This window comes from Diceros bicornis, chromosome 25 (assembly GCF_020826845.1).
Source record: "Diceros bicornis minor isolate mBicDic1 chromosome 25, mDicBic1.mat.cur, whole genome shotgun sequence".
NCBI lineage: Eukaryota > Metazoa > Chordata > Mammalia > Perissodactyla > Rhinocerotidae > Diceros > Diceros bicornis.
The window spans coordinates 27,098,018-27,123,568 of record NC_080764.1 but is presented as its reverse complement, the minus strand read 5'-3'; the positions used below and the strand labels follow the sequence as shown (position 1 = coordinate 27,123,568).

The 25,551-nt window shown below is 37.6% G+C and overlaps 1 protein-coding gene across 2 annotated transcripts in view; it reads right to left on the bottom strand.

Annotated features, from left to right (window-relative positions):
• The window catches only part of NR2C1 (nuclear receptor subfamily 2 group C member 1), a 52,754-nt gene extending 32,826 nt beyond the window's left edge, over positions 1-19,928 (bottom strand). For both annotated transcript variants that reach the window (XM_058568639.1, XM_058568640.1), the window contains exons 1-4: positions 19,721-19,928; positions 7,592-7,665; positions 4,301-4,531; positions 1,479-1,560 (exon numbers count right to left, since the gene is read on the bottom strand). In XM_058568639.1, the coding sequence (XP_058424622.1) occupies positions 1,479-1,560; positions 4,301-4,531; positions 7,592-7,645 (367 nt within the window). In that variant the 5' untranslated portion in view covers positions 7,646-7,665; positions 19,721-19,928. The remainder of the gene's footprint in view (positions 1-1,478; positions 1,561-4,300; positions 4,532-7,591; positions 7,666-19,720) is intronic.
• Between the last annotated feature and the right edge of the window lie 5,623 nt (positions 19,929-25,551).

The following is a 25,551-nucleotide window of genomic DNA, read 5'->3' as shown; positions in this document are numbered from 1 at the left end:
CAAAATGTTTAAGAAAACACACAAGTCACATATTTTAGAACAGAAATAAAATAAGCCCGTTTCTTCCCTGTAAACAACAATATATGAGATAAAACTGAGATTTTTGAGTTTATGACGTGAAAAAAAATTTTAGGAGTTACTAAACAGAACAAAACAACCATATTCTCTGATAAAATATATTAACAACATAAATTTTTTATTTTTACTTATGTATTTTTGCTGAGGAAGATTTGCCTTGAGCTAACATCTGCTGCCAATCTTCCTGCTTTTTTGCTTGAGGAAGATTAGCCCTGAGCTAATATTTGTGCCAGTCTTCCTCTATTATGTACGTGAGTCGCTGCCATAGCATGGCTGACGAGTGGTGTAGGTCTGTGCCTCGGATCTGAACTCACGAACCTGAGCTGCCGAAGCAGAGCGTGCCCAACTTAACCACTTAACCAGCCCCAAGTTTTTTAATTTTGTAAAGTAACCTTAACAATGGTATGGAAAATTTGGGAAAGGGAAGAAATAAAATCACCCATAAGCCCATGATTTAACACAACAACTATTTTTACTTCTGAGATCAGTTACAAATTATAGTTCTGTTATATACTGTACAAAGACATTCTATTCTGAAAACTATGCTCCAAAAAAATGACATATCAGTTAGTATTTGAACTATAATAATCCTTCCTCATTGTGGGTTCTACTTTTTAAATTTCTGGAGAAATCTGTTACACTTTGATTAACCTATCATTTCACAAACCATTTCTTTGGCACAACATCTATTAACAAATTGAACACACTCTGGGAAAAGCTCTAGCAGAGGTTTTTGTAATGAAGCTATGGAAAAGATTAAAGATTAAAGAAAACAAACAGGGCCCTTAAACTATATCCCACTGGCACTTGCGAATATATATGAGTGAACATGGGTGTGTATTTCTGGCATGAACTAACAATGGCTAGAACTAAAATGACATAACCCCGAGTACTAGTAACAGGCTTGGAGAAATGCCTGCTCAGCTATGCAGAGCAATAAATAAAGGTTAGCCTAAGCTTTTTCCAGCCCAATAATTCAAGTTACTCTGTATCCCTGGAATGAGAACAGGGCTCAACAGGTAGGTTAATTTAATGTTATATTATTATTAAGGATCACAACTCATTTTTAAGCAATTTCTTTGACAAAGCTGGTTTCACATTCAAAAAAATTTCCACATGTACAGTTTACTTTCAAAAAGCAGAACTGTCTTTCAGAATTCTTTGCAATACGCATTTTATGTCATTGCTAGAACAAATTAAACTGCATTGAAGTGAAAAAAATCTTTAGGTGAATGAAAAGCTTTGGGGAAAAATCAGTTAAATTTCACAGGCTACAAATCAAATATGAACCACAAAAATGACATGCTCCTTTTTATTTTTACTTTCAGTAGAAAAAAACGTGGTAGAATGGTAGTTATTTTAACAACACAACACATATAGGAGGTTATTTTTAACATTACCTGATGCTTTGTCTCCACATACTACGCAAAGATCAAAAACCTTATTTGGTCCTTGGTCTGGGGAAGAATTATCCGTTAAGAGCTAAGAAAACCCCCCAAAACAAAAAAAAATAATTTGTTGTTACTCGATAATGCTCTCATATAAAAAATTAAAAGCACATTCAGTCAGTCTTACTTTTTGCTTTCTTTTTCATAAGTTATTCTGAAACTTTTGAATTCTATTATTATCCATATATCAAACTATAAATTTTGTTTATATATAGATAAAAATGTCAATGTTATAAGAAGCGATGACAGTAAGAATACCTTTTGCTTTGTCCCATAACAATTTCATTAAAGTAAAAGACTGTTAAACACACAAATACATGAGTATTTTTTAATGCATCTCACCCAATAAGCACTTATTATTCATATGGAACACGTCAAATTATTGCAGCAGTTATCAGTCCTATCATGACATTTGTCTTTGAACAGCTCAGAACCTTTCCACATGGCTAACACATGACTAAAATAAGCTATAATAGCATAAAAAGATAACTGAATTTTTTAAATAGAAAAAGAGTTATAAAGAAAAAATGTTATTGATATATATTTACTTATAATTATGGATATATGATTGATATACAAAGGTATAAACTTTTCATTAATGAGCTAAGATTTGGGTTAGGTGTATGGTTGAGAGCATGGACTCTAGAGTCTGATAAATGGTAGCAAGTCAGTAGCATTAGGTGCGGTGGACTTGGGCAAATTACTAAGCCTCTTTAATATAAAGAGCTCATTACTAGGTATGGCTAATACAATGCCAGCAAAGAAATACTAGTTTCTTCTTTAGGTTTATCCTTCAGGCTTTTCATTATTTTCTTGCAATCTTTTGAAATGTGAACAAATTAATCCAATCCAAAAAAATGTGATGTGGCATTTAGTAGATAACTCCCCTTGCTTTAAAACAACTCACAAAATAATCCTCTACTTTGACTCTTTTTCTTCTCTTAGGGATGGGAATGCCTTCAGAAGCAATTCTGATTTTAAAAACTTTAAACAGTCCTTAAAATGGCTGTCCCATACTACATTATAGTGGCATAATTTCTTCTTATATCACCATAAAAATCAGTCTCTAATAAACTTAAAAAAACCCAACAATTTCTGGAATTAAATGTCCTTTGAAAGCACCTATGAAAAAAGTATTACTCTTTTCCTGAATAGCTTATCTATTGCAAATGGTGCTAATCTTTTATCTGCTATTATTCCTGAGGGTAGAAGAGACGCAGAGAGGTTAAGAGACTTGCCCACATCCCATCTTAGGTCACTAGACCAGAAATCCAATCTTCTCGCCCTTGGGGAAGCCCATCCTATACCTGTTTCTCTTTCATTGCCCTTAGAGATGATCTATAAAGTAGGCAAAGTACCAGTATTATCTTTATTTTTAAAATAGAGAAAAAAAAAATTGGAGAAATTTACACTGGAGAAATCTGATACACTTCAGCCACGTGGTCAAGGCCAACATCACAAGCCATAAAACATGATGATAGTTAAATACCCTTGATATGATGCGATAAAAACGGCTCTTAACCTCTGTGATCCTCCTCCTCCTAAAACCCACAACCACAGCCTGATGAGGAGGGAAAAAGTCAGCCAAAGTCCCATGGAGGGGCAACCTACAATATATCTGACCGGTACATGTCAAAACTGTCAAGGTCATCCAATACTAGGTAATTCCATTTCAAAGGAGACATAACAACTAAAATCAAGTCTATTAATAAAAAAAAATAAGGAAATTAAGGTATGCATAATGTTATAAACTTTTTAGTGACTTCTGTCTTGTTGATGACATAACTTCTTATAAATCCTATCCATTTTCTACCTTAGCAATTTCCAAAAATAATATAAATGATGTAATCTGAAGAACAACAGAATCTATCAGGATATACAGGCAAAATTTTGTATTTTATGAATTAGTTTTTCAATCTGAAAAGGAATTTTCTTTGATCAGTTGTTCATCACAAAATATGTAATCCAATTTTAAGTGGGCATTCCCCCTAAAAATCTCTGAAGGCAAATTTAAGGATTCATTGTGTTTGTATTCAATCACAGCAACCAGCAGTAAAAATATCTACCTAACCAGAGGCATGCAGTGTGTAAAAGGCTTAACTCACTCTGTGAAGAATGATGTACAACTTGCAAAAATTAAAACAACGTAAAATTAATCTACACTACTGACTGAGTTCCAGTGTTAAAGCACACCATCAGGTAGACAGCTTGCTACATCAATGAAGATGTAGATGAAACCAGAGAGGCAAAGTGACAAAGTTGGCAGCTACAGTACTGACTTCTTGATTTGGCAGCCTCTTGCTCGAGGCACAGGCAGCTTGGTGGGGGGAACTGCAGCTACAGAACATGCTCCTGATTTGGCAGTTTCCTAATTGTGCAGAAGCAGCAGGTCTCTCAGAAGCCAGTCCTGCAGCGTGCTCCAATAGTTACTCTTGGAAATCTGACCTAGAACTGTTTCTTCAGCCTTCCCAACAATTCTTTGAGCTCTCATCCTCTACTAAATCCCTTCCTGGCCAAACTAGCTAGAGTGGATCTTACTGTATGCAACTAAGAACTCCCCAAAATATACGGGTGTGAGGATGTGTCAGGAAAAGTATAGAGGCCCATAGGAGAGGGCAGTCACCATAGAGAATCTGTACAGCACATAATTTTATGCAAGACTTTTTTTTTTTTCTACTGAACATGCAACACATAAAGTCTTAATGGCAGGATTTATAACATGCTTTTTAATTTTTTCATGTGTAAGATGAAAAGACACTTTTATAGTTATTTACCTGGAGGTGTTGCGCAGATAGATCAGGAGTTGTAAAAAATAACTGGTTGACACCTGCGGCATCTGGAGTTGTGAGGAAAACTTTCCCTGGAGTGGAATCTTGCCTGGCCAGAATGACTTTGCTTGGAGTAGAGCCATCATGATTTGTCAGGATAAACTGCTTGCCTTGTGTATTATGATCAAGTGCTGTCACGATCTGGATTTTCTGGCCAGTTTGCTGCTCTGTAACCATCTAATACAATCGTGTCAAATTAGTAATCAATTCAATCTTTTTTTTTCTCTAAGGACACAATTTTTTCAGACCTTCAGACAAAGCTGGAAAAGCACACCACTACATATATATTCAATGTAATACACATCACACGCACACCTTTTCAACTAGCACATACATACACATCTTCTAAACACTTTTTATACTTTTATGAAATCCCATCCTACAGAAATACAGAAATATGCAAATAAAGGTATAATAGTAAGAATATTTGGACCTCATTATTCTGATTCCTTCCTTCCTCTTCCCTCCCACCTTCCATTTAGGTGCATTCTATCTGCCAAGCACTTCTTGTTCTGGGTCCTGAGATATAGTAATAAACAAAACAAGTCTTTGTTCTCATAAGGCTTTTATTTTAGTGAGGACAAGCAGATAAAAACAAATAAGCAAATAACATTGTCAGGTAGTATTAATTGCTACGAAGAAAACTAAAGCAGGGTAAGGTGCGAGTCACTGATGGAATGAGAGCAACGAGGAGATGACATTTTTGCATAGACCTGAGTCAAGTAACAGACTAAGGCTTAGGACTAGCTAGGGAAAGAGCATCCCAGGTAGAGGAAACAGAACATAAAAGGTGGCCATGGAGTAGGAGTGTGTTCGACACATCTGAGGCAACAGGCACAGGAGGAGAGCTGTGTGAGTGAAAGAGAGGGATTATGGAAGAGAAGATCAGATCTGAGTGACAGCAGGGGCCAAATCATATAGGGATTCGTAGGCGATAAAAAGTTTGGATTTCCTACTGTGTGAAATGGAGATCCACTGGAGGGTTTATGGAGCAGAGGAGCAGTAGGATCTTTTTCAAAAAGGATCATTCTAAATTTAGCGTGAAGACTAGACTGTGAATGTTCAAGAGCAGAATTAAGGGAGACCAGAAAGGATGCTACTGCACGGATACTGGCAATATCTGGGTATTATATATAGGCAGAGATAATGGCTGGGAACAGGGTAGCTGTACCGGGAGTGAAAAATGATTGGATTTGGGATATTTTATTAAGGGAGAGGTGACAAGATGTGCTGACGGATTGGATGTGGCATATGAAGAGAGAAGAGTCACGGATGACTATGAAATCTGGGCCTGAGCAACTGGGAGAACAGAATTGCCAACAACTGAGATGCAGCAGTCTGGGGAAGAGCAAGCTCATGAACAAAGTGAATTAGCCCAGCATTTTGTTCTTGTTGAGCAAATATTTTACAGAGTAAACTCATTAAGCCAATTTAATTTCTCGATTCAATTTTAAAATAGCAAAGTTGGTTTGTTTACAACTTTTTTCCATTTCCCTGACGTTACTTTTATCAAGATTCTTTTTCTATGCAAAATTTACAACCAAGTTCTGAATCACTAACCAGTTTTTGTCTAGGGAAGACTGTATTGATTATAGCTGCTGCCAATTTGAGTTTTCTTTGTTGATCTTTATTTCTACCATGTCCTATTTTTCTGGGTGCAGTTTTAACTGCTGTCAATTTTATTTTACATAGGTTATTTCTACCAAGTCCAGTCTCCATCCTTCTAACAATTTTTGAAATTTTCAATGATACCTATACAATGTGACTTTGAGTCAGTTAATCTACAACATATTTTACCATGTAAAGTTTAAGCTGTTATAAGTTTTATTTTGGGTTATTTCTATCAGTAATATTAATTGTGATGTAAATAAAAGACTAATGGCTCACACTTATTTCTTAGAGAAAAGAGCATTAGATGCATGCAGGGTTGAAACATTTTGCTTAGATGAGTAAAAGGATGATTACTACAGCATAATAGTTATAACTGGAAACCAAAGCAATCCAAATGGCCTTCAATAAAGAAGAGTATAATAGATTATGGAAACAGTTCTCAGGTCTCAGGATCCCTTTACATTCTAAAAAACTACTGAGTCTCAAAGGGCTTTTGTCTTTATGTGGGTTATATCTATTGAAGTTTACCATATTAGAAATTCGAACAGAGAAATTTTAAAAATATTTGTTAATTCATTTAAAAATGACTCATTAAATGTTAACATAAGTAACAATATTTTTTTACGAAAGATAAGTATATTTTCCAAACAAAAATTTAGTGGGGATAGTGGTACTGATTTATATTTTTGCAAACTGTTTTAATGTCTGGCTTAATAGAAGCTGGATTCTCACACCTGCCTCTGCATTCAATCTCTTGCAATATGTTGTTTTGGTTAAAATATACAGAAAGAAAATCCAGCCTCACATTTATTGGTTGAAAAGGAGGAAGAACATCTTAATAGCCTCTTCAAACTGTGGAAACTGTTCTTTGATACTACACCAAAACTTGACAAATGATAGCTTTTTAAAGGTTAGTTGCAATGTGGAATCAGAAACTATATTAAAATCCATTAGTTTATCCTGCAATTGAAACGGATCCTTTACACGAGTGATTTTATAACATCATGCAATGGTCATTTGGAAAACACTGGTTCACAGAGTTATGTACACCTTTTAAATGTTGACACATTTCATCATACAATATCATCACATGTCATGTAGCCTCTGGAAAATTCCACTGTATACTTGTGAAAGAATAATAGTGAAAAGGCAAATGACATTTTAGTATTATTATGAAAGCGGTTTTGATCTTGTTAACTCTCTGAAAGAGACCCTAGAAGATGCTTTGAAAACCTCTGGATTACTGTACCTCTTACTAAGGAATAGGACATAACTGTTTAAAAAACAAAGATTTGTCTATTGACATGGATCTCTTCCCACTGGTCTGTTAAGACTGGCCTCAGATTTCGCACCCTCCAAAAACGTTGCCCGACTAGGTCCCCATATCCCTCTACAACTCTTCATCAGTTGTTTTCCTTCTGTACTCCCAGAGCACCCCATACTATTATCTATTATAGCACTTACCATGTTCTATTGTGATTGTCTGATTATTCAACTCTCTCTCGCTAGATTAAAGCTACCTTAAAGCTGGGGGTATCTTTTACCTCTGTACCTCCAGAACCTAGCATATACATTTGGTGTAAATAAGTTTGGTGAGTCATTGAACGAACTGTAAACTAGACATACCTCTCCCATCTGCTGTTCAATAATTTGATGTGCAATTTCTTCTATGGTTGCCATGATCTAATTGTCAAAATGTCCTGCCAAAAATAAAAAGATGCTTTTTCACAATTACACCCATGAAAACATATTTATTGAAAAATTTACAAATGAAATTATATGATAGTTAAAATTTGCTTTGAAATAATCCAGTTGGGGTTGGTGGGAAGAAACAAGACTGGCCACGTGCTGACAATTACTGAAGACTGGTAAAGTTTATACAGGTCCTCATAAAACTATTCTCCCTGCTTTTATGTATTTTGAAAATGTCTAGGGCCGGCCCCGTGGCTTAGCGGTTAAGTGCTCACGCTCCGCTGCTGGCGGCCTGGGATTGGATCCCGGGCGCGCACTGACACAACGCTTCTCCGGCCATGCTGAGGCCGCGTCCCACATACAGCAACTAGAAGGATGTGCAGCTATGACATACAACTATCTACTGGGGCTTTGGGGGAAAAATAAATAAATAAAATTATAAAAAAAAAGAAAATGTCTATTTAGAAAAAATGAATATTCAATATCAAACAATTTCACTTTTCAAAGATACTGAAGCCTAAAGAGTACAACTCTGATACAGACCAAGAGTAATAGTTTACTAATTTGAATAAGGGCGATCCTATCTGTAAACAAACACATCACTGTAGTTGTCATTTAATACACTCTTTTACCAATATATCATAAAAACTGACAAAGTAATTGCATTCATTCAGAAGGATAGAAGATTTCTCCAGAATTTTGTGCTTGTTTTTCATTTGTGGCAATTTTTTATATATTAAGGTTAATTTGAATTTAATGTAAAACTGTCTTCAAATAGATGAGAGTCTGAAGATTAAGGGGTTGACTTTGACTTTTGCTTTTTCTCTGTATCACGTGGTCAAGAATACAAAAATTATTTCTGACTTTATCTTATATATTGTTCATCATAAGTTCACTAATATTCTGTAATTATAATAATTGCCAAATTACCTGAATTGTTTTTCTTTCAATTACTTTTAAATTTTTAAATGCTTCCATTAGTTGTAAAAGCAATATTCAATTTTTAGCTTGACTATTTAACTATCTCTCACTAGATTGAAAAGCAGTGGCCTCAACATCTCTGGAACCAACCAAGAAGACAGCACTGCTCCCCAGACCTGTGTGCTCTGGGGGGTCCATTCTTCCTTTTCCTTCAAGATAACACATGTTCAAAACTGAATAGCTCTACTGGCCCATCCAGCAGAACCTCACAAGTCTGACAGCCTTCTCTCATTCTGTCCCATCTCTGTCCTCTTCAGTCCGAACCGGCAGCATTTTTGCTGGTATGAAGTTCTCAGAAATCTTGTTGCCTCCCATGCAATTCATGGGGGTCCAAGCCATCGGACAAGACAGTCCTCTACAGATCTCTCCTGGATAATCCCATCTCTATTCCTGGTTTCTGGCTGACTGAATCCATAAACCACATGCCCATAATCTCTTTAGCAAAGGGTTGTCCAGTCACCCCCTAAGTAGGCTCTCCAGAACAAGCTTTCTTTTTTTGCAATATGGACAGGCTGAGTATTTTCCAAATCTTCAAGTTCTGCTTCCATTTTTCTTAACAATTCCTTCTTCAATTTATCTCTCTCCTCTTACATTTACCTATAAGCAGCAAGGAGAAACAGGCTGCGTCGTCAACACTTTGCTTAGAAATTTCCTCAGATATATATCTAAGTTCATCACTTACAAGTTCTACTTTCCACAAAACACTAGAACACAACACAGCCAAGTTCTTTGCCACTTCATAACAAGGTTCGCCTTTCCTCCAGTTTCCAATAACATGTTCCTCACTTCTGAGACTTCATAAGAAGCATCTTTAATGTTCATACAACTACCAACATTCTGTTCATGATGATATATGGACCTCTAAGATGACAGAAGCTTTTTTAATAACTCTGCTCTTTTCTTTCTGAACCCTCACCAGAATCTCCTTTGACATCAATATTTCTAACCAACAATCTCATCAAGGCAATCTAGGCTTTTTCTAGCATGCACCTCAAAACTATTCCAGCCTCTACCCATTTCTCAGTTCCAAATTTTTAGGTATTTGTCACAGCAGAACTCCACTTTCCAGTACCAAAATCTGTATTGGTTTGTTAGGGCTGACATAACAAAGTAGCACAGGCTGGGTGATTTAAACAAAAAAACTAATTTTCTCATAATTCTGGAGGCTAGAAGTCTGAGGCAAGCTGTCGGCAGGGTTGTTTCTTCTGAGACCTATCCCTTTGGCTTGTAAATGGCCATATTCTCTCTGTATCTTCATATGTCTTCCCTCTGTTTATGTCTGTGTTGTACTCTCCTCTTCTTATAGACACAACAGAAATATTGGGTTAGGGCCCTCCCTAATGACCTTATTTTAACTCAATTACCTCTTTTAAGGCCTTATCTCCAAACACAGTTACATTCTGAGGTACTAGGAGTCAGGACTTCAATTTTGGGGGGAAACAATTCAGCCCATAGCACTTAGGCATAAAACTAATAAGAAACGTGCAAAATCTATGTCAAGAAAGCTTTAAAATGCTAACTAGAGAGAGGAAAAACCACTCGGAAGGACACATAAGAAAACGGTTACAGTGACTACCTTTAGGGAGAAGAACTGGAAATTTGGGAACAAGGATAGACCAGAGACTTATTTTTCACTGAGTAAGTATTTGTTCATTTTAAATTTTAATTACAAGTATTACCACAAACAATTAATTAAAAGTAATAAAAAATAGTTGGTGACAGGATAGGAGAGTTTGTGGTTCCTTATATTCTCACCACAATACTAATACTACTTCTTGATAAAGGTTTCTCTGCTTGTTTCTGTTTTTGTTTTTTTGATAAACTGTGAAGACTGTCAACTAACAAATGTAATTATATTGCCACAAATATGATAAAAACATAGAGATTTAGAAGAAAAAAAAAAATAGTTTAAAGAAGAGGAATCTTGGAGCTGGCCTGGAGTTCACAGGTTTGAATCCCGGGGGCGGACTGATGCACTGCTCATCAAGCCATGCTGCAGCAGCATCCCACATATAAAATAGAGGAAGATGGGCACAGATGTTGGCTCAGAGCCAATCTTCCTCAGCAAAAAGAGGAAGATTGGCAACAGATGTTAGCTCAGGGCCAATCTTCCTCACAAAAAAAGAAAAAAAAAAGAGGAATTTTTTCCAGAAATCCTAAAATCAACACCAGTATTATCAGCACATTAGACTCCAAGAAGCTACTTCATAATGAAAACCTAGGTAGATAAATTATTCTATACATTATTATTGCTTGATTACTTAAAAGTATATGAATAGGAAGGCCTGAATTCACATCTCAGTACTATGATACAAGCTAACAACTATACTAAGATTATTATTTTAGCCAAAGAGACCAAAGAGTATGAGGGTATAATGTGTGATGCACATGTATGTATGCATGCACAGGTTCATGTTTAATTATGTACTTTGTTATTAGCAATGCTATAGGTAACACAATGCTAATGGATTTGAACGTTAATATTCTTGGAATAGATTTCTTGAGTAGTGAATTCAGGGATTTTCAGATTTTTTTTTTCTTTCTTTGTTTTTTGTTTAGGAAGAAAAGAGCAAGAAACTGTAATGGATTCTTAACCTTTTCGGAGTTACAAATGCCTTAGAGAATCTGACTAAAGCTACACACCCTCCTCAGAAAAATATACACACACATATATTTGGTGGATTACATCTTCTGATCCAACCTATCAATTTTCTATTGTCTATACATAAACCCTCTGCACTACTGCAGTAGTCTAAAGCCCTTACTTCATGTTGTTTTACAGAGCCATATAATCCAAACTGGTTAGCAAAAGAACACTCAGGTAAAGTTTTTAGAATATTTACTTCATGTCATATTTACTTCAATCATATATCTAATTTGTGTTGAGCAAAACAGAAATGAGCAGAATCTGAGAAACAGATTTATCAGAAAGGCAGACTAAGAACAACCTTTCCCCTTTTGACCCCTCCCCAAGCAAACATGTATCTTCCATTTCAACCTCAAAATATTTATCATATCCTACTTGTAACACCTGTTGGGTATCTGTCAAGCCAGCTCATTAACTTATTTTAAGATTCAAGTCTAGGACAGCACAAAGTGATATAAAATCAAATCTACAATCCTATTTTCATCATTATGTATTTTTCTCATTAAACTACCCAAGAATATGATACATATTTACATGTAAATAGATCCATGAAATAATTCAAATGAATCAATCTTGTTCATTTCAAAAGAATTTTTTAACATTTACAAAAAAGAGGTAGACTATCTAAATTGCAAATCCTATGCAAATTAATTTTTAATAAAATTCAGAAATTTTCAGAGGACAGTATTATTCACTTTGATAGAAAAAAAATTAGCAAGGGGGAAATGATGAAAATTGGTGAGAATAAAATAGAGATCTGGCATGAAAGCAGGTATTTATGAGAGTGCATTAGTCACTTTGGTTGTGATAAAAGCTCAACTACTGCTAGTTCAAGAAAACAAAAGTGTGGGGGCATTGGGGAAGGGGGAATGGGGAATATACACTGCTAGGACTGCAGAAGAGCTGAGTTTGGGAAAAACTGGAACTAGGATTTCTGATGCTGTCACTCATCTTCCTCCCTCTATTCTCAGCTTCCCCCTATGCGGCTTCTTAAAGTTGACTTTGTAGTGAAGCACCAGGAAAGGAAAAGTATTCTCTAATTCCAATTTTAAAATCTTGGTAATGGATTCTGTTTGGCCCAGTTTAGATTATGTGCTCATCTCTTGGATTAATCACTGTAGGTGGGGCCAAGAAAAGGGAAAGGAAGGTTAATATGATTGGCAGCTTTCATTTTTGGAAAGCCTATTTACCAAAAGATGGGGACTAGCCCAGACAGGGCTGCTAATACAATCATCATGAGCCAGGCAACCAGTTCAACTTGTTTCTGCTACTGATACACAGAACTCTGCCACCAGAAGTCCACTGAAGACTACCGAGCTACTCAAAAAATTTAACTCAGCATTGACTCCAATTTTCTGTTGTCAGTTGAAGCAATCCCAAAAAGAAGGGAAAAAAACCTCTTATTCTTTTTTTTTTTTCGTGAGGAAGATTAGCCCTGAGCTAACATCTGTTGCCAATCCTCCTCTTTTTGCTGAGCAAGACTGGCCCTGGGCTAACATTCGTGTCCATCTTCCTCTACTTTATAGGGGACGCTGCCACAGCACGGCTTGACAAGCGGTGCATTGGTGCGCGCCCGGGATCCAAACCCGGGAACCCTGGGCCACCAAAGCAGAGCACGCACACTTAACCGCTACACCACTGGGCCAGCCCCAAACCCTCTCATTCTTATAAAATACTTTATCATGAGGTCTACTTTTGGCTACTTCCAGATCAAAATCCTTCTAATTTCTCGCTTTGTGAGTTGTTTAGTAAATGACAAATTTAGTTTTATAGTTATGTTGTTCTAAATAGCCTCCAAAGTTTCTAGAGAATTCACAAAATAAAATTAATTTTGATAAATTTTTTTTCAAACATACCAAAAAAATCTTTTTTTTTTTAAGTTGGTAAAAAGGCATAAGGAGTGAAGGCAAGGCAGCCTTGCAATCCTCAATATTAAAAACTTGAGTAACAGAGTCCTAAGGATTGGAGGCTGTTATACTTTCTCACAAAACAAAAGATATTAAGGGTTATCAGTTACTCTGATGTACTGATATACAGAATCTTCTTGATGGGAAGGGACTACTGACAGAGTTTGAAAAGAATCAAAATAGTTTTGGGTTACCAGTCCAGATTTTATGCCCAGCTTTAAATGAAAGCTAAAAAACAGGGCTCACAAAGGGGGATTCAGTAACAGGAAAAAGAGATACACAGACTTGAATGTTCTCTAAATAAAATTAAATTTAAAAGAAACCATTATTCTTTACCAATAAAGTTTTTTAAAAATAGGCAAATGAGCATAAAACTAGGTAGTTTGTACATATATGTATACTAGCTATAATAATATATACAGAGCTCAAGGACACTGCTAATGTAGTAGTCCACTGAACAAGGCTGCTTATTTTCTCCTACACCAAAAACTCTCCCTGTATATATTCTCTCTCCACCATGAACGCCACAAAATCACTAGATCAATATATGCTTGTTAACCAAGACTAAATTTAACTCCAAAAATGAGACAAAACAGGCATTCTTTACATATTGTTGATGGAAGTCTGAATTGTTATAACCTTCCTAGAAAAGTAATTTGCCAATGTGTATTAAGAGCCTTAAAAATGTTCACGGTCATTAACCCAATAATTCATTCAATATCCTTCTTCTTCCAGTCAACAAATACTTGCTGAGTGTTTACTAAGGGGCAGGCATTTTTCTAAGTGTTAGGGATACAGCAGGGAGTATTAAAAACAAACTTCCCCTCGTGAAGTCCATATTTCGGTGTGGTGAAAAGGACAAAAAAAAATAATAATAATAAAATAAAATATCACCAAATGGTGAAAAGTGAAGTGGAGGAAAACAGAGCAGGGACTAGTGACAGAAAATGTTTCCGGTTTGAGGGAGTCGCAATTTTTAATAAGAGGTCAGAGATGGCCTTACCGAGGTGACATTTTGGCAAAGACAAAGGACAAAGATTTGTGCAAAAAAAATTCTTGTTAAAATCATGTAAAGAAAAATGTTTAATGATGAAGAGAAAATGCTCATGACAAACTAAATGCAAAGATCAAGAAGAAAATTTTATTTGCAACCGATTTTAACTACGCAAAACACGAAAGGACTAAAAACAAACGTTTTCAAATGTTAATGGTGACTTTTCTAGGTGGAGATGGACCACTTATTTTCTTCTTTATGCTTTTCGAATGAGTATTATCTACTATTGTAATTAGAAAAGTAAACATTCCTTCATCTGTAGTCCACTATATCTTGTGCCCATTTATCTTCTAAAGCACCCTGCCCTTATTTGCATAATGACCATCTCCAATAGTAGACTTCTAAGGAAAAGAACTGTGTAGTTTTTCAATGAACTAAATTTTTCAGTGAACCTCTAGTGTTTAACAGTGCCTGGTATCCATATCTTAACTCAGCAAACATTTGCTGAAAATACTGAGGCACTGTGAGACTTGGGGACTTGACAGTGAACAAGACAGAAAAGATGTCTGCCCCATGCAGCTTATTTTTAGTGAGAAAACAAATTTTTAAAAATTACCATGTAGTAAATGTTATGAAGCAAACTAGGATGGAGTAATAAATAGAAAAATAGAGAAACAGAGGGAGTTTATATAGGTAGTAGAGTGTCCTAGACCTTAAATCAGTAAATCAGAGCTCCAATTTCATTTTTACTTAATGTATGACTATGTCAGTCACTTAACCTGAGGCTCAGTTTCCTAATAAATGAAATGGATTCAATAAAATCTACCTCAAAAACTTGTAAAAATTCAACGTAAGTGAAAATATTTATACCGACGGCTAATAGTCTCTTATAGGTAAGAGGTAGTCCCTAAAGTTAGCCGAATGAACAAAAAGCACTCAATAACTGAGCAAGAGGAGTTAAGAACCACCACACCGGAGAGGGAGGGTCTGGGAACACCTTACAGAAGAGACCTCTGAGTCAGGCATTGACGGATATGCATTTTTACCAGCCTGAGGGACAAAGCAAAAAGCACAAGGATGCTGCTTTTACTACTTGAGAGCCAATTAACATACAGAAGACACAGTCCTACATATTTTGGCCCTTATTTTTTTTCACATTTACCTTGATCTCATTTCTACACATCTTCCCCACAGAAAAAAGCATTTGTAGTGTCAAGGGTGCCATCCTTCTTCCATTCAGATTCAAAATTTTAAGTCTGTGCTCTTTGACAACATCAGATACAGTTCATTTTCTTTTCCCAACATCCGATCTCTCCCCATTCTTTCCCCACCAGTCCCACTCCCATCAACTGAACGTAGGCTGTTGTTATCCAAAGCAATATTTTGTAAACTTCGTGTTGTGAGCCACTTATGGATGGGGAAATTTAGGTCAGATTTCTTTTCAAAAAAAGAAAACAGAAAATAGTGCACCAGGTATAGTGAGGGTAAGAACAGTCTTGCAAAGACTTTATTTCAATTTAATCTGTGTGTGAGTCATGATGCAAAGGTATTTCTGGTATAAGTGGAGTGTTCAAATCCCCTACTATTATTGTGTTACTGTCTATTTCTCTTTTGACGTCTGTTAATAATTGCTTTACATATTTAGCTGCTCCTATGTTGGGTGCATAGACATTTACAAGTGTTATATCCTCTTGTTGGATTGTTCCCTTGATCATTATGTAATGCCCTTCTTTGTCTGTGTTCAGTTTTTGTTTTAAAGTCTATTTTGTCTGATATGAGTATTGCTACTCTAGCTTTCTTTTCATTGCCATTTGCGTGGAGTCTTTTTCCATCCCTTTGCTTTCAGTTTGTGAGTGTCTTTAGGTCTGAAGTGTGTCTCTTGTATGCAGCATATATATGGGTCTTGTTGTTTTATCCAGTCAGCCATCCTATGCCTTTTAATTGGAGCATTTAGTCCATTGACGTTTAAAGTAGCTATTGATAAGTATGTACTTACCGCCATTTTTTATTTCCTCAGTGTTTTAGTAGTTCTTCTCTGTTGCTTTCTTCTCTTGCTCTCTTCCTTCGCAGTTTGATGGCTTTCTTTATTATTATGTTTGGGTTCCTTTCTCTTAGTTTTTTGTGTATTTATTATAGGTTTCCATTTTGTGATTACCATGGGGTTCATATATAGTAACCTACGTATATAGCAATCTATATTAAGTTGATGGTCTCTTTAGTTTGACCTCTGTCTGAAAGCTCTACTCTTTAACTCCCCTCCTCCCAGATTTTATGTTTTTGATACCATATCTAACCTCCTTTTTGTGCATTTGTATCCTTTACCCTCTTATCATGGAAACACATCATTTTTCCTATTTGTGGTCTCCTCTTTTCCCCTTAAATAAGTCCCTTTAGCATTTTTTGTAGTACTGGTTTCTTAGTGACAAACATTTAATTTTTGCTTGTCTGGGAAACTTTTTCTCTCTCCCTCCATTTTGAATGATAACCTTGCTGGGTAGAGTATTCTTGGCTGTAGGTTTTTTCCCTTTAGCACTTTAAATATATCGTGCCACTCTCTTCTAGCCTGTAAGGTTTCTGCTGAGAAGTCAGCTGATAGCCTCATGGGGTTTCCTTTGTATGTAACTTGTCTTTCTCTTGTGGCTTTTAGGATTCTCTCTTTATCTTTAATTCTGGACATTTTAATTATTATGTGTCTTGCTGTGGGCCTCTTTGGGTTTACCTTGTTTGGTGCTCTCTGTGCTTTCTGTACCTGGATGTCTAATTCCTTCCTTAGGTTAGGGAAGTCTTCCACTATTCTTTCTTCAAATAGATTCTCTGCCCCTTTGTCTCGCTCTTCTCCTTCTGGGACACCTATAACAGGGATGTTAGTGTGCTTGATGTTGTCCCAGAGGTCCCTTAGACTGTCCTCACTCTTTTTAATTCTTTTTTATCTGTTCAGCTTGAGTGATTTCTTCTAGTCTTTCGTCCAGCTCACAGATCCGTTCTTCTGTATCCTCTACTCTGCTTTTTGAGTCCCTCTAGTGAATTTTTCATTTCCAGTATTGTATTCATTTCTGATTGGTTCTTTTTTACATCTTCCATTACTTTGCTGACGTTCTCACTGACTTCATCCCTTCTTCTCCCAAGATCTGTGAGCATCCTTAACACTCTTAGTTTGAACTCTCTGTCAGGTAGGTTGCTCATTTCTGTTTCACTTAGTTCCTTTTCTGGGGTTTTGTCCTGTTCCCTTACTTGGAATGTATTCCTTTGCCTCCACATTTTGCCTCTTTCCCTGCGCTTGTGTCTACGTATTAGGTAGGTCAGCTACATCTCCTGCAAACGTATTTCTTTCTGTGAGGAATAGTCAAAATGTTTGAAAATATGATATAAAACAATGATTCTCCTTTTTTTGTTTTTTAGTGGGGAGTGGGTCAAACATCTCTGAAAATCTGGTGGAAGTTCAAGTTTCCCTTACCAGAAAACACAAGTTCACATTCATTCACACTACAAATGATGGTATATACTGAATTTCAAGGAGTTCATAAAATCTCCTGCGGCCAGTCCAAGGCCTCCAAGTTAAGAACGCTTGGGGTAAAATTTCAGGTACTGCCAGCATTGAGTTTCCTGAATGTTTATTTAAAATATGCAACTTTGTGTATATGAAAAGTCCCTAGAAGGCAAGAACCATCTTCGTGTACATTCAAAGTCCCATGGAGGCAAAAACCATCTTTTTATCAGCACCTTTCACAAGTAGCAAGATCTCAGCATGCTTACTGAACTGAAACACATCCTTAGCCTCCTGCTTCGGAACCATCAGTGTCTCCTTAATGGCCAAAAAATAGTTTCAGTCCTTCTTCTGGTGTTTTTTCAATATTTATGAAGCCCCTATAGCCTGCTGGGCACTATGGACAGAAAGGAGACTTCCTTTATAGTCTGACTTCCTCATATTCCCATTTCATCTCCTATCACTCCCAAGAGGGACCTCTCTTCAGGTCAAAATGAGGTGTTATTTATTCCCCAATATACCATTCAAAGCTCCTCCTCCCAAATTTAAATTCCACCTGGCCTTTAAGACTAAGCTCAAAATTTTTTTTTTCTTAAATCCAATCTTTCTAGATAGGTCCAGCATTTACTGTGCATACTAAGATTAACTAGCATTCACGAACAGACTTCTATTAACCTCTAATATTGTATGCAAAATTTTATGTAAAGGTGCGTTTTTCTAGAGAGATGGTCCATGGCTTCCATAAAAGATTTTAAGAGGTTGCAGAGGGTCCTACGACTCAAAAACGGTAAAGAATTATATTTATACTATTAATTACCTGTTATATGCTGTTTGTCTTTTCTAGTCCCCAAGGGTAGGAATTAAACTCTTTGTGTGGCAGATACACAGACAAAGATATTTTGGGAATGTTTGCTGCCTTTGATTTGTGTCTCCCTCAAAACCCTTCCTGAAAGAAGACTGATCCCTCAAAACCCTTCCTGAAAGAAAACTGAAACGTCCCTACAAAGAATGATGAAATTAGTTACATTTCATACCATCCACTTTTTATCAGGATAAACAGAAATATCTTTTAGATCTGCCAATTGGACATATAAGCAAAATCTAAAAACAATCAGTGTACCAGCCCACCAATTACACACCACACACTGTTCAAAAACCTCAAAGTCGAAAGCCTATTTACAACTTCCAGACGCACAAAAATCCTACAGCCTTCATTTCAAGTCTTTTTGCTTTTCCCTTCCAGCTATTTTTTTCTTAAACAGGCTGACCTACTCAGTGAAGGTTATAAGACAACTCGGCAACATTTGTAATTCATAAAACGGTATCTGCAGGAGTTGGAGGCAAGGTTTCTTAACAAAAGAGCTACTGGAAGCTTGGACATGCCCAGCGCAGTGAGGACCCTGGGCCGTTCCATTTGTTTTCTCAAATGATCCAGGTCCAAAGGCAGCGGCTACCTCGCCCCATCGGCGGTGAGAGTTGAGGGCGTTATCCCGTCGGTCCTGTGTCAGCACGAGAATTAGGAAGAGGGCCTCGGGGACGGGGATTCGGGCCTCGGCTCGCCGCTCCTCCAGGCGAGGACAGGCCTCCCCGCGTCCCGCCAGCGCCTGAGCCCCAGGGCCCGGCCGGGCGCGCGGCTCCCGCGGCGGGGGAAGCGGCGGCGGCGGGACGGAAGCTTTTCCTGTAGGTGAAAGGTCAGAGGCGCCGCAGGAGGCGCCGCGGGAGAGGCTGCCGTGCGCGCCCAGGCGCTCGCAGACGCCGTCCCGCGCCCGCCGCCCCGGCCCCTCTCCGGGCTCCAGGCCCCACGGCGCTGGCCGCGGCCTCTCTCGCAGCCCCGCGCCTTCGGCCCCGCCGCTCCGGCCACTCTGCGCTCGCCCAGCCCAGCCCGAGCAGCCCGCGCGGCACTGCCAGACGGGCGGGCCCTGCCCAGCGGAGCCCGCAGGTTGTGGGGGCACTGGGGGTGCGTCCGTTGGCAGTTGGGATGAAGGGACACCCCCGCCCCCCGCTCCGGGCGCATCCGTGGCCGCCTTTCTCCCCACCCGGCACTTCTTACCGGCACTTCTCCCCGCGCCACGTCCTGCGCCGGGCGTGGACCGGACAGTCCCGCTGCAGCGGCTGCTGGGGCGCTCCGGGAGGAGACAGGTTGGAGAACGCTGAAGGGGGGAGGGTAAAGAAATGTGGGGGTAGGGAGCTTTCTGGGTTTGTGTATTTGGGGGTCAGAGTTCGTGACCCCTCCCTCGGCTCCGCGGGGCGCGCTCCCTCCCGCGCCTGCGCATTAGTGGTGTGGCGAAGCGGCGAGGAGGTCGTGACGTTCCTCGGGTGGTGGGAGGAGAGAACCGAGCCTCTGAAAGTCCGCTGCCCCCTGTCGGCTTGGAGGGAGACTGCCCCGCTAGGGCTGCGCGTGCCTATCAGGGACACCAGGAAGCCGCGTGCGCTTGGCATACTGTTTGCCAAAGGCGGTGGTTAAAGGAAGTTTTGAGACGTTTGAGTTCAGTAATAATAATGAGTTTTAGGCAGTTCGGTTTCTAAGTTGTGGAAAACTAGGCTCTGTTACAGGTTCTTAGACTCTAAGGTTTATTAGAGGACTAACGAGTCTGGGTAGATGCCAATAAGAGAATTAAAATTTTCTTAAATAAAACGACAAGCTAGGGCAGAATCCTGTATAGTAAGGCAAAGTTTTCTTATCAACTCTTGTGAGTAAATAGGTAAAATGGCTAAATGGAGCAAGAATATAATGTAATTAGAATGTAAGCTTCCCGAAGGCTGGTTTTTGTGTTTTGTTCAGCTGTGTATTCCCAAGCACACAAAACAATGCCTGATGGTCAATAAAGATTGGTGAAATGGACAGGCATTGACAGAACATCACATTCTGACAGGGGCCACCTGCGACACCGACCTGTGGCAGGAAGAGCTGCCCTGTGTACAAAGTACCGTGTGGTCTGGACTTTGAGAGAAGAGGTCCTCGAAGTTTCTTTAGTAGTGTATGGGTTGGCACTAGAAAAGCAGTCACGGACTCAGGCCAGAAACCGAAGTCAGGAAAAACAAATGTGCACTGGGAACGAGAATGTCTCCTCTGTCATCTCCCTCTGGAACTAGGCATCCGGACAGAAAAAGGGCATGGAACAATCCCTAACAAGTGGAAGTATGCTTTTATGCCTCATTCTCTAAAAGCCCCCATCTTCCTTTTAGCATCATTTGTTCTGTTTGGTGGTTTTAAGGCAGTCCCTCTTCCTTCCACTCCCTACATCCTTAAGTTGGTTCCAAAGGTGAAAGTTAAGAAAGTATACTTTGAAAAACAGAAAAAGGCAATTGAGACCTTTTCTCTGTTCTCAGTGCATAATATGCATGCCTATATAGATGCTTGTGGTTACCCACAATTAATCCAATTAATTCACTTAAGTCACAATAAGTTCGACTTACTAAAACTTGGAAGTAGAAGCCATTTTGGGAACATCATTTGGGGATGAAGAAGAGCTTCCCCTAATTATGCTTCAGGAAAACAGGTCAGTGAGGTTCATCTTTAAATGTGTGACTAATAAAAAGTTATGATTTAAAAGATATCATCATACTACAAGTAGATATAGTAAATTTATTTTGTATAAATATACATATTAACATTATTTACAATGCTAATATTTATAGAGGATCTATATCTCTATATCGACAATAACATACAAACTATTATCACTTTAAGTAAAAAGTGTTTCTAGAAATTCCTTATATCATTTAGAAAAACAAAACAGTATTTCAAGATTGGTTCTTAACATGCTATGACCAACTTATATAAGAGAAAGCTGCCCCCCTTCATCCTTTCCTCCACATCCCCCAAAAAAGGAAATTGACATTTGGCTTTTGGAAATTTTTCTACTATCTTTATCTTAAAAAAAAAAAGTCCTACCAGAAATTATCTCTTTTCTTAAAGGGGGAAAAAGTCATAGATAAGATTTTCCTTTAGAAAATAATAGCATTAAAAGTGGCATAGGCTCCAGAATGATATTTGTGTATTGGAGGCCCTCAAAAAAAAAATCAGAAGAGATCCATTTAAAGTAATTTAATATACCAAACAAATACTGAGTGTCCCACTGCATGCAAGGCACTCTGCCAGATGCTGAGGGGGGATCTCAAATGAACAAGATACAGTTGCTGTTCTCAAGGATAGAATGGATAAGCACCATAAGAAAATTTGTTTATGAGCTAAAGGCTATGGGAGCATACAGAAAGGAGAGACCAGATGTCTGGAGGAATAGGGGAGAGAAAAACTAGGATCAACTGTTACAGAGAAGTCTTGGACAAATAGGCAAAAATGGGGGAGGGGGTGAGAAAACAGAAGAAAACAGCATGAACAGAGAAAGGCTGAGTTGAGGTTAGCTGAACTATATGATACCTGAGGAAAAGTGTTCCATGCCAAGCCACTGGGAAGCCAATGAAAGTTGTAAAGAGCAGGGATGAAACTAAATTTTAGAAGAACTTTAGAAGATCGCTCTGGCAGTGTTTAAAATGGGACCACACAAAGAAGGCATTGGAATTAGAAGAAAAGTTATTCTAATCATTGGGAAGAGGTAGCAAAGACTTGAGCCAGGGCCTATGCAATAACAGAAGGGCAATGAAGATGGAAAGGATACAAGAGCAATTGCAGTCTCGGTGAGACGTGGAGGCAGACTCTGCAGCTTAGAATGGTATTTTTACATTACAGAAGAAAATAAACAGACTTGAATGAAAAGACAGTGAGTTGAGTTTTAGTCATGAAAAGTTTAAAATGCTTAAGGACTCATGTAGATATCCAGCAGGTGGTTGCAAATAAGGCCTTGTAGGATGGTGGAAAGAGTAGGTCTGAGATGTGAGTTATAATGAGGGCACCTTGGGGGCTGTGTTTGAGTTGTAGATGACAAGAATCCTGTCCTCACTTTCTTCAATTCAACAAATAATTTCTCTCAAAAGATACAGGGTAGGTATTTTGTGAGAAACTGATATCTTAGATATAATATCTGCCTTCAAGGAGTGTGAGGTACGGTAAGAGAAAATGGATTTACTTCTCTGGAAATCCCGTTGACTACATTTGACTACAATGGATCTCAAACTTCAAAAAATGAGTATAATGGAAGCACACTCCAAGACATAGCAACATATGCTGTGATGACATTTACATTTTAACTAAATTACCAAATAGCAGACTTTCCCTATTTCTGGATATAGTCTACCAACCAAATATAAAATATACATTTGGCTAACAAAATTACACTTTAAAGTTGTCTTCACTTAGTTGCTTCATTACAGTTTTATATTAAACAAAATTTGCTCTGATGATCTTGTTTGAAGAAATACTGCTACATACTCCAAGAATCAAGCTTTTGGTTGAAGAAGAGAGAATTAAGTATCTTGGGCAAAGGACAAAAGGAGAATACAGGGTATATTAGAGAACACGGGGAGAGAGGTTGGAGAGAGGTTCAGAAATGCAAGATGATGCCAAAGAAACCCTTTTCCATTTTCCTAGGACTTTGGTGGATCCTCTACATTTACAGCTGCCCTGGGTAAGGGAGGAACATAGTTGGGGACATGCACCTTAAGGATGCCAGCCTTCCCCTAGTTTAACCTGGCATCTCTTGTCTAGGTTACTTTCAGCAGCCTTTTTAGCTTAGCTTTATAACTGCTGCTTCTTTCTCCTTATGAATGAAAGGAGATACCTGAAAAGGGTTTGATGGAAGCACATGTTATCAGTGTAATAAACACAGTATTCCTTGGGATCTAGGTACTATTTATACTTCTCATTTATAGAATGTACCCAGTAATATTTTTTCTCTAAAATATTAACTATCAAGAGAGATTTTTTTTAAGTAGCTTTACAACAAAATGTGTATAATTAGGTTTCTTGGTGGACATTCAATGAGCCAAGTTAAATAAATAACTGATCAGCTTTAGTAAGTTATGAACGATTGATAAGGGGGAAATGGAATGTAATACTATTTCACATTTAAAACATCTTTATGGGGGGGGTGGTAATCTGATAGCTTCCTCAAAAGGCTATATTTTATATTTTTCAAAACCCTCCATGGGGCTAAGCCAACAGCTAGTACAATCATACATGAGTTTCACATGTAATTAATTAGGAGAATCACTAGAAGTTTGTGCAGTGTTTCTTCTATTTAGATATATAATGGCTTCCTGATTCAGCCAGCCATTGGAAGATAGAATAGCCTGGCTGATATTTCTTAGATTCTGAGGTTTAAACCAAACCTTGCAGTCAGAAGGTCAAGAGCTCAAGAGGAGGAAGGAAGAACTCCAAATAACTTGTTTTGCGAAATGCCAGACCCAGTGAAGCAGAGGGGAGTACTTTGTAAGGTATAATCTTAGTCTCCAAAAAGGATACACCAAAAACTGCAGGGATTTTAACATGGAAGCCTTATTTATGCTATCTATCTTGATTAAAATTAATGAGTTGCAAAGAAGTATTAGTTTACTTACAGTGACAGAAGACTTGGGAGATAGCATGTGAGGATTATGTGTGAGGTTGCAAGAGGATTTAAAATGATTCCATAGCAAGCAATAGCTAGAAAAAACTCCAGCAGCCAACTCTAGATTTAGTAGGCACTCTGGTGCTGCAACAACATTCAAAAGGCTTCAGAAAGGCACTCAGCAATTCTCTTGGCAATCATAAATATCACACTGAATTAGGAAATCCTTTACATAAAAGCAGAAAGGGAAATTCTTGTGCCCTTTAATGAAATATTCTATGGATCACATTGCCATTTAAGATAATTTAGATTTAGTTTAAGCTCAGTAGATAAATGATATTATGAACATCAGGAATGACTTTAATCATAGCATTAATTTCATTTTTCTTCTGCTAATCAACAATTTTACATAAAAAGTAGTTCATATATTAAACAATAAGTGCACCAGAATTATGAATATAAATCTTTCCTAATGAGGTGCACTGACAGTTGGTTCAAGAAATAAAGGATTTTTTTTTTTAAATTCCCCGGGAGGACATAACAAAGTGATATTAAAAGACCTTTAAAAAATGAATACTATACAATTTCAGGTAATACTGGCTTAGAATTTGTGCTTTTTTGATATGGTAATTCCAGTTCATTTTTTAAAGCACAGTATTATAGGAAATGTAACATTCTTCTTAGATACAAATACTACCACCATTGATTTGGGCTCAGAACTCTTACATTAGCAAGGGACATTATGTAATATAATGCTTACTATATTTTGTTTTTAAAAAAATAATACATTATGTTTGTGTTGAACTGGTAGCTTTTAAAAGAAGATTAGACATTGTAAAGGCCATAAAGTTTATTATTTGTGTTCCTCTGCAAATGAAAACATCTTCTTTCCCATTCATAGTTCAGTTAAATAAAAATTCAGATTCTATCCCTTTGCTATAATTCCTTGATGATGTTATATTATCTCATGCCAAAAGAGGTACATAACAGTAGAAATACTTTAGGTAATTTACCGGGATTTCATTTCACAGTTACTGAGGTAGAAGTTGGCCATGTGTTTTTCTATTAAAAGATATAAAAATTCATCTAAGTTTATTGATTCAAAGACATGCATTTTTTTCATCAGCAGTTTCATAATCATAATTTCTAAACCAAACACTGCATGGAAATTTGCTCCTTGATGTTTTTTATTTACAAAGACTTATCACTAGTGAGAATGTTACAATGTAACACTGCAAAACACATTGAGAAAACAGTGTGGACTGTGTCACAAACAGTTAATACAGTATACTCTATTAAGGTAAGTTTTCTGGTTTCTAAAGAAAAGGTACTTTAGAATTCAGTGTGAGTCTCAGAAATAATTCTGACCATTAGGTAAACATCAAAATTTTAATAAATAACATACATGGAAAAACAAACATTTTTTAAAAATTAC